This window comes from Chiloscyllium plagiosum, chromosome 4 (genome assembly GCF_004010195.1).
Source record: "Chiloscyllium plagiosum isolate BGI_BamShark_2017 chromosome 4, ASM401019v2, whole genome shotgun sequence".
Taxonomy (NCBI): Eukaryota; Metazoa; Chordata; class Chondrichthyes; order Orectolobiformes; family Hemiscylliidae; genus Chiloscyllium; species Chiloscyllium plagiosum.
In genome coordinates this window covers 119,542,025-119,551,071 of record NC_057713.1, presented here as the reverse complement: position 1 = coordinate 119,551,071, position 9,047 = coordinate 119,542,025, and the positions used below count along the sequence as shown (strand labels likewise).

The 9,047-nt window shown below is 39.1% G+C and overlaps 1 protein-coding gene across 5 annotated transcripts in view; it reads right to left on the bottom strand.

The window, feature by feature from the left end:
• Positions 1-3,187: 3,187 nt before the first annotated feature.
• LOC122549349 (syntabulin-like) overlaps positions 3,188-9,047 on the bottom strand; it is a 104,100-nt gene continuing 98,240 nt past the window's right edge. For all 5 annotated transcript variants that reach the window (XM_043689013.1, XM_043689011.1, XM_043689015.1 and 2 more), the window contains one exon: positions 3,188-5,363. In XM_043689013.1, the coding sequence (XP_043544948.1) occupies positions 4,154-5,363 (1,210 nt within the window). In that variant the 3' untranslated portion in view covers positions 3,188-4,153. The remainder of the gene's footprint in view (positions 5,364-9,047) is intronic.

The window sequence follows — 9,047 nt, the reverse complement described above, 5'->3', positions numbered from 1 at the left end:
TAATGAAAAATACAGCAGTCTGAAAAGGCTGAATAGTTATCTCCTGCTTCTGTTTTTGTTTCTAAAGGTCCTGCTCCTCACCTTAAAACTGTCACCCTGGTTATCTGAGTTGTTGATTTTAGAATCAACATCCACCTTATGTCTCTGCTACATTATTCACATATGCACGTACCATACTGCCCATTTACACACCTCCACATTCACTCAAACAAGTACACTAACATGCTGAAGGTCTGTGACTTCGAAACTGTAACTTACCAAAATATATAGCTGTCTTCACAGAAATGGGTAGGGCTTTCACGCAGTTTCTCTCCAATAATCTCTTTCTGTGGTAGGTTCTACAGGATCCCAAATCAGAAGGTTGGTTTCCAGGACTAATTGAAAGATTTGGGGCAATAAATGCATAAAGGGAAGACCACTTTTCTGTAGTTTAAATTGCCTCAGAAATAAGGTAGTGTGATTAATAGTTTTTGTCATTTATTGCAGGAAAAGTTTTAAAGCATGAATTCCTGTCCTGTTATTCTTTTGAGTTAATAACTAGAAGTTTAAATCTATTCAAGCTATTGTTCTCTGCAGAGATCACTATAGTTCTTGTGTTTTCTTCGTTTGATCATTCTGTTCTTGATTGCATGCATTGTTATCATTTGCTCAAGGAGTAGTTCAGGAAACCATGTGTATAAAATGGGCAAAGATGCACTTAGTGGGAGAGGCGTCCTTCTGCTGAAAAAAAAGTCATACCACTCTTGATTCCTTCACTTGCTCTCAGCTGTGGCCGTACACAGAGTCATAGAACTGTACAGCATGGAAATTGACCCTTCAGTCCAACTCGTCCATGCCGACCAGATACAGGCTGTTCTGGTATGTCATCAGCACAAATTGGCGATAATGTAATTGACGAATTGTGCACACTGTTTGGATAATGTGAACTTTCTACTAAGTGGGTATAGAGATTTTCTATAGTGATCTTCTACAGCACGATTTTCGACAGTGGTTTTCCATAACACACTTTTCTATAGCATGAAGTTGCAAAAGAATGCAACCACCATGTTATATCAGAACGTTCTGTATCTTAAACCAATCTAGTTCCATTTGCCAGCATTTGACCCATATCCTTCTAAACCCTTCCTATTCATATACCCATCCAGATGCCTTTTAAATGTTATAATTGTACAAACTTACTGAAATCATCATTGTTGAATGGGATTCATTATCCCTTCTCACCATTTGAGAAACTCCCAAACAAAAATTTGGCCAAATGCTAAGATGTCTGCTTTTGTTGAATCTGACATTTGTTTTTCCTACAAGTGAGAACCTTCTACAGTTGGCTGTCACAAACAGGTATTCACCAGTGGGCAAATCTGTAAAACCATTGCGAACTTCAGTCCATCATCTGAGAGGTAATGCAGACATCTTGAGAGAATTAGTGATTTGATATGATGGTTGTTTGACATTGCAACTCATTGGTTTTGTCTGCAATATGTGGTCAATTCCTTGTCAATACTCCAATGGCCCTGCTTTGAATAATAGGTGGCGTTTGCCCTAGTTTCCTGATCTGTCTCAACAAACAGATTACCCATTTTTGAAACCTTACTGCATGCAAAACGTTATATTGAAATTAATATTATTCTGCAGTTTTAAGCAACTAAAAAAATGCCCCAATATCATAGAAGAAAAATCTTAGGGTGACAATAAAATCAGAAAAATGTTGACCATAAGAATAAACAAACACTTATTTGATTAGACCAAATGTCTATTCTTTATAAATAATCTTTGATTAATTTTCACTCCTGCTGTTGAGTATTACTTTTGATGTGGTGTATATGGACTTCAAAAAGGCTTTCAATATGATGCTACACAACAGATTTGTGAGAAAGTTTATGAAATTAACAAGACAGTAGCAATTTGAACACAAAATTAGCTGTGTGTCATTGGACACAGAGAGCAATGGTCAATTATACTTTTCAAGATGAAGGAGGGGTCGTGGAGAAGTTCCCCAGTGGTCAGTATTGTGACCCTTGCTTTTTTTTGATATATATTTGATGCAGAGTTTGTGTGCAGGGGTCAATTTCAAACTTTGCTGATGACACAAAACTCAAAAGGACAGACAGGACAAACTGACATGTGGTTCCAGTAGGGGTGAGCTGGGCGTGATGATCACTCATTGACTGTGAGTTTGTTGTGGCTCAAGAGCAAGCAAACCCTGTCAGTTCACAGAGGCAAATTCAGCTTCTGTTTGTTTATTGCTTGCTCTTCTTGCTAAGTAAAAGTGAACATTCTCAACTGTTTTAGGCTTTCCTGCATGTCCTGGTCACACATTGAGAAACGAGATGTTCGACTACGTTGTGAATTGTGAAAAAAAAACAATCCCTTTGACGGTTCGAAGATAGGATAATGCTAAGGATAACTAACCTGGGTAGCTTGTTTCTGAAGGTGTAGTACACATATGAACGTGCATCTCTATTCGCTATAAAGTGTCAGCCATTCCATCTATGCGTCCTGACAGGACAACTCCTGACTGACAACATGTATGGCTGGGCTACACAAATGGCATGGCACCAGGAATCCCTGAAGGTTCTGAAAGTAGCAAGTATTTCCACCTCTGTCAAGAGGAAGTGAGGTTAATTGGGGCACCTTAGCACTGAGGTACATAAGTAATTAGACAAGAATAGCTTCAGAGAACACTGAGGCTTAAAGAGAGAAACCCTCCATGAACCTCTCCAATATTGCCACTTAGCCGATTTCTGATAAAGTTCTTTCCTAGGTTACAAAACTATAAGGCAATGTACAGTATTATACTCACAGATGAACAACAGTATAGATATACATAAACTATTACAAACATTCAAAAACATCTAAATTAGGTAAAAGATTCACAATTCCGGCTGTCCTAGTTAAAATGATCAACTCTTATACATTTGGATTGATGTTAATTGATAAGCATAGGCAAAGAGTATTGAATAACTGACTATTGTGGAATTTAAAACAAAAACTAATGGAGGTTTGAAGAGTCATTTTCGGAGTTTATGATTACAAGATAGCAGACTCTAGGGTCATTAAGATTATTTATTTGATCTGAATGTACTTAATATGGACAATAAGACTCCGGTTTTGTGTGTCTCAGATACAATTCATAACACAGTTTTTAAACTATTGTTCTAAGGTACAAAGCAAGAGACAAAAGTACCGGTAACTTTTTTCTGGCATGCTTTAATGTAATAAATTTATAACCTTTAATTTAGAAACATCTGAAATACAGTAAAGTAAAAGTAAACAATTCAACAATATTGCACATGGCTCGAACACAACACATAAATCATAAAAATGCAATTCCTTTGCCAGAAGCAAATACACAAAGCATCTTGTTGATTACTTTAAAAACATGTCAATGTACTGCACGTAGCAACTACTTATACAGGTCACTGTAATATCACTTGATCCAACTAATCAATGCTTGTACTGATGCAACTGAACAGTAACAAGAGGTTCCAGTTTCCATTACACATTCCCATACCATCAAAAACATACAGACAACAGAAGACCAAAAAACTTTGGTTGCACTCAGTTTTATCATCAACTTAAAAGTACAGCATGACGATTAAACTTGTTAAGCTTCTAAAAGCAGCAATAAAGTACACAGCTGAGCTGTAATAAGCCATTGAAAAGTATGTTTAAGCAGATTCTGGAGCCAGCTGCCTTAGAAGATCAGTATCAGTTATTTTCTGTTCAAAACTCTGAAGGCAGTTTTCACCAACAGGAAGAATAAGTGTTTAGAACTGTACTTTAGTGCCTATAACAGTGTTCAAATTGAGATCCAGGCCCATATACGTCAACAAAAATACATCACTTTTCCATGTCTTTTCAAAAACGTCACCGCTACAAAGTCTATTGACATAGTGCTCAGTAGTGGATCAACTTTGGCCACATAAATTTATTTCCCCTCACTCAAGGAAAGCATTCACATTACCCATTCTTCAAAAGCAGCTTGCAACACTGTAAACTCATTCCACCATAAGTCAAGTAATATATCTATACTTATTAACAGTGCAAATTAAACCTCACTGATGTGGTGAAACACACCTAGCCACATACAAAGACGATGCAATAAGCTAATTCCAGTACTCTTCAAGTATCCTAAACTAAAATCGAAGTGCAATTAGTGGTTGTCTTTATTTTTATCTGAGTGGCAAAACAGTGTGCGAGGTGTATGGCGCAAAGAGTGCAAGGCCACCAAACAGCATCCACGCAGCAGAGTCCCAATATTGTACAGGGGCTCTGTTCCTCCTCTATGTGTGGAAAATACCCATGCCAAAGTTGGCACTACAGGAACAGCCACTGCCAATAAATCAACGATAAAATGGCTGCTCCAGTAGCTTTTCTGACACAATGCAGATGGCTGCTCCTCTGACACAACACATTCACCACCATCTGTTACATCGGGCGTGGATGTGAAAGTATGTTCTGTCATATGTTTTAATCTGGGCAAATGTTGATTGTAAGTGTATGCCTCAGGGCTCATGAAATGGTTAACAGGTTCCACTTTAGATACTAGAATCGCAGTGTTAGGATTGTTTGGAGTCAAATCCAGCAAGGCATCACTGACTATTGTTTCAAACTGTGGGGCACTTGCTGCTTGACTGACATCTGACACCCAAGTTGAAGATATGGGACTGACTGGGCTATTATGCTGTGATTTCAAAATATGCAGAATGAGGTTTTGTACATCTGGGCTATACGGTACTACATCAGTCTGAATAGCCTGCTCCCTCACCAGCTTATTATCATTGGTTACAAAGATCATGCCACTCTGATCAGAAATCTCACGTGCTGCCCTGTTAACAAGTGTTACCTGCCTTTCCGCGGTTTGAGGCCAAGAGCCATCTCCGGGGCTACCTTCAGCAGGTTTTGACCTAAGAATTTGATCAAAGAGATCTGTTCTGCTTGCCATGTCATCATTGGCCAACAGACCACTATCAGCCATTTCTTCAACTGCTTGATCTTCTAGGCCCATGGCTTCAGTCATTTTTGTGTAGGTAGTGCTTCGAGCCAATGACTTTACTGGTGATGGACACATGCAGTCCAGAGATGAATCATCCCTTGAAGTACCATTCTGAGCTAACTCCATGCTCTGCAGCAAAGACTCAAGTTTCTTATTTTGGATGTTAATGTCAACAAAGTATTTCTGAACACCTTTGTCCTTTTCAACCAGACTGTTCTTCATAGTGTCAATCACCTCACGTAGTTGCTTGATTTCCTTTCGAGCTTCCTTCAGCGCTAACTGGGCTTCAACTCGGTGGCATTCTTCCTCAATCCAGTCTTCCCGCATGCGAGCAAGCTGGGACTTGAGATCTGCAACTTCAGATTCCCTGTTAGAACATAAGATATGATAAATATAGTCTGCAGAGTATTAAATTTGCCAAATAAATGGATGTATCTAAAAATGTACAGGAAGCCTTAAGTACGTTTGTAACATGAATGCATAGAATCCTCGCAACTTGTAGTAAAAGACATCAAATTAAACATAAATTGAAGGCATATGTTTGGAGAGACAAAATAAATGATGAGTCTTATGAATACAGCTTAATGAAATTTTGCACATTATATTGTGGAGAATACTGGATATTATCAGCATATTGTAGTGGAACTAGACCTGTGTATCACAACTTGGGAGTGATTTGTTGCAGCCTCAGTAAAACAACTATTATAAAACTGTATGAATTAGCCAAACTGTCCCAATGTAACAAGTTTTGTGCATCTTCCTCACTGGTCAATTATATTATGTGCAAAATTCAAATGATGGCAGTTACATTTAAGATAAATCACTTACATTTAAGATTCTTCACTAATTGCCATTTCATTGACACACATACATAATTTTCTTTTACAGGGAACAAAAGTAAAGGGTTCACTCGATGTGATTTTTGACTTCATCTGGACAATTATACATATTCCAGAATTTTAAAGGATAGATGATCCTGTGGGTCTGCTGATCTCCTCACCTATCTCAGCATTACAATAAATATTATGGATCCTGAAGGGCCCTTACCATTCAGACATTGAGTGCACATGTCCTAATAGTGCAAGATCAACTCATTTGAAAAAAACAAACTTTCTGCCACCTGATTATTTTAATCTAGCTTTATACAAGCTCATGTCGCATTCTACTTGAGATCCAAGCTTTCCAGCATTTGATCTAAGAGATTCCTGTTGTCAGTATTAGCATTCAACATTTAACACAATTTTAAATTAAATGGTGAGATATGGGTGCTCCTGGTAACGCCAACACTTACTCTCCATTCCAAATTATCCTTAAGAATGGATAGTGGGATGCATTCATGCAATCCATGTGCTGTCAGTACACCCACAGTGCTATGATGAGTAAGTGACCCAGCAATAGTAGAGGGATGGTGATATAGTTCCAAGTCAGGATGGAATGGGGTTTGGAAAGGAATTTGCAGATTGAGGGGGGGGGGGGGTGTCTTTCCATGCATTTATTGTCCTTGTGCTTTGAGACAGCAGAGACTGCAGGTTTGACAGATGTTGTCAAAGGAGCCTTGGTAAATTGTTGCATTTTATAGAGAGTACACACTGTAGCTACTAGCCATCAATGGTGGAGGAACTGAACATTATTGTTAGATGGATGTTAATAAAATGGGCTGATTTCTCCTGAAAATTGTTATTAAAGCTGCATTCTTCCAGGAAAGGAGTATTCCATCACACCTCTGACTTGTGCTTTGTAGATGGTGGACAAGCTTTGGGGAGTCAGGAAATGAGTTACTCGCTGCTGGATTCCTAGTTTGCGACTTGCTTTTATGGCCACAGTATTTATATGGCTGGTCCAATTCAGTTTCTTGTCAATGATAACACCATCACCTTCCCCCAACCCTTCCCAAGTATTTTGATAGCGGGGAGTATTAGCAATGGTTAATACCATTGAATGTTGAATGGTACTAGTTAGATGGTCCTTTGTTGGAGATGTCATTGCCTGGCACTTGTATGGCGCTTCTTTAACATTCAATGGATCAGTTCATTTATTTTGAAAGGGCTGATGTCCCCATGAAAACCAGGTCAGGACTGGCTGTATTCTCCAGAGATGCAATTGGAAAAAAAAAATGGCCAGTACTCTGTGCACCCTTACATCCTGCCTCTGTTACTGCCCTTAACCATTTTCACAAAGACACGGATTGAAACAGAAAGAGTTGTGGACTAACAGCGATTCTATGCCCATAAAACTGTTAAATTTCCAGAAAGGTGGCCAGACTTCAGCAGGTGCCTTGGTAGCATAGACCATGGATTGGAAGAGAGAAGAGTTTAAAAAGGAAATCTAATGAGATTGTTTCCTTTGCAATTCATCATGAATTGCTGTAGCATGAACTCTATCGGTGTTCATTGAGGCATGACTGTGTTGTGATTGGAAGATGTTTAAATATTGCTATGCCATATTGTTATTTCTCTTTTCTGGCATGCTGTTCAGTAAAAAGAAATCAACTTTGTACACATAGAAATTTGTAAGATAGATTAAATGTCCATAAAATGAATAGGATGGTAGAATACATTCTACAGTATTCAAAACAAAGCCTAGTTTGATAATGATGTCTAAATGATTAAGTTTTTCCCATTGTTTTATCTATTCTGTCTAGATATCTATTAAGATAGCAGTTGTGAAGTCAGTTTGATTACTTAGGGAGAGCTTTGAGCTTTTGGCTGAAATCCAACTGCCTAATGGTTTTGTAAATGCTTGACTTTGTTTATACAGCTGAGTTAAAGAGGCAATTTGTTAACTTCGGAAGACCTATGGGTTTAGCTAGCTCTCTTCATGAAGTGAAACATCGGTGAGAGAGGGAGGGTGGTGAAGGTGAGGAGGATAATGGCGATAAGGTAGGATTAAAGGTAGGGGGAGGGTTAAACTGCTTGAAAGGCTTAAAGGTCTATTGCCTGGGAGGTCTTTCCAATTCAACTCAACCTTTGCTACTGGTTCTTTTGGAAACAAATCAGGCTACTGTTTCTTGAGAGATAAAGTATGCCTTTTAACATGACTGTTCCAAAATCACCCATGATTCTGTTCCCATCACGTGTCTGTCACGAAGGTCAATTAAAATACAGCAGCCAGAAAACCCTGCTTCCTGGTGGGTTGATGATGAAGGTGGAATTGTAAAGGTGGGATTAGTCCAGGCTCCCAATTTCTGCCTTCAATCTGTTCACGGGAATGGTAACAGTTACACTGAGTTTTTAAATCTACAGAAGTCACCAATAATTTTGAGGCTTTAATAGTGTTGCATGGTGTGACACTGTCATCAAGAAACCTTTTAGCTGCTCTTCTCTTCCTTAATAGTAAACTCCTAAGGAGAATGAGTGTCATGTGGGGAGACTTGATGCCTCCTTGCGATAATGTCAGCTGTCTTCAGAGTCAGCACATTGTACATGATATCTTCCCTGAAACATTAGCAATCTTGTATAGAATTCAAACTTTCCAGAATCTTAGGTTTGTATTATGGAAAACTCACCACAAACTACAGAGATAAATGCTGTATGAGCAGCAGAGCTGGAATATTATACTGGAAGAGGAAACACATCGGGTCTTCATGCAGTGTGCAGAGACCTCAGGCCTAAATGCACTGGAACCACACAACAATTCCAATTCATAGAATCTCTACAGTGCAGAAAGAGGCCATTTGGTCCATCTGATCTGTACCAACCCACTGAACAACAATACACTGTGACCCAGCTTCCCCATCCTCTCCCTGTAACCCAACATCGTCCCAAGGCTAATCCAGCGAGTCTATACAATCCTGGGCTCTATGGAGCAATTTAGCAATCTTTGGATTGTGGGAGGAAACCAGAACATCCAGGGAAAACCCACGCAGACACAGTGAGAATTCCTGTGTGGAGTTGCACAGACACTCGAGGCTGGAACTGAAACCAGGTCCCTAGCACCAGACACTAACCACTGAGCCACTGTGCTGCCCAAACAGCGTCCATGCAGCAGAGTATCAATATTGGGACCGGCAGACCAATATCAACATGAAATTCTCTGTAACAATCGACTTTTT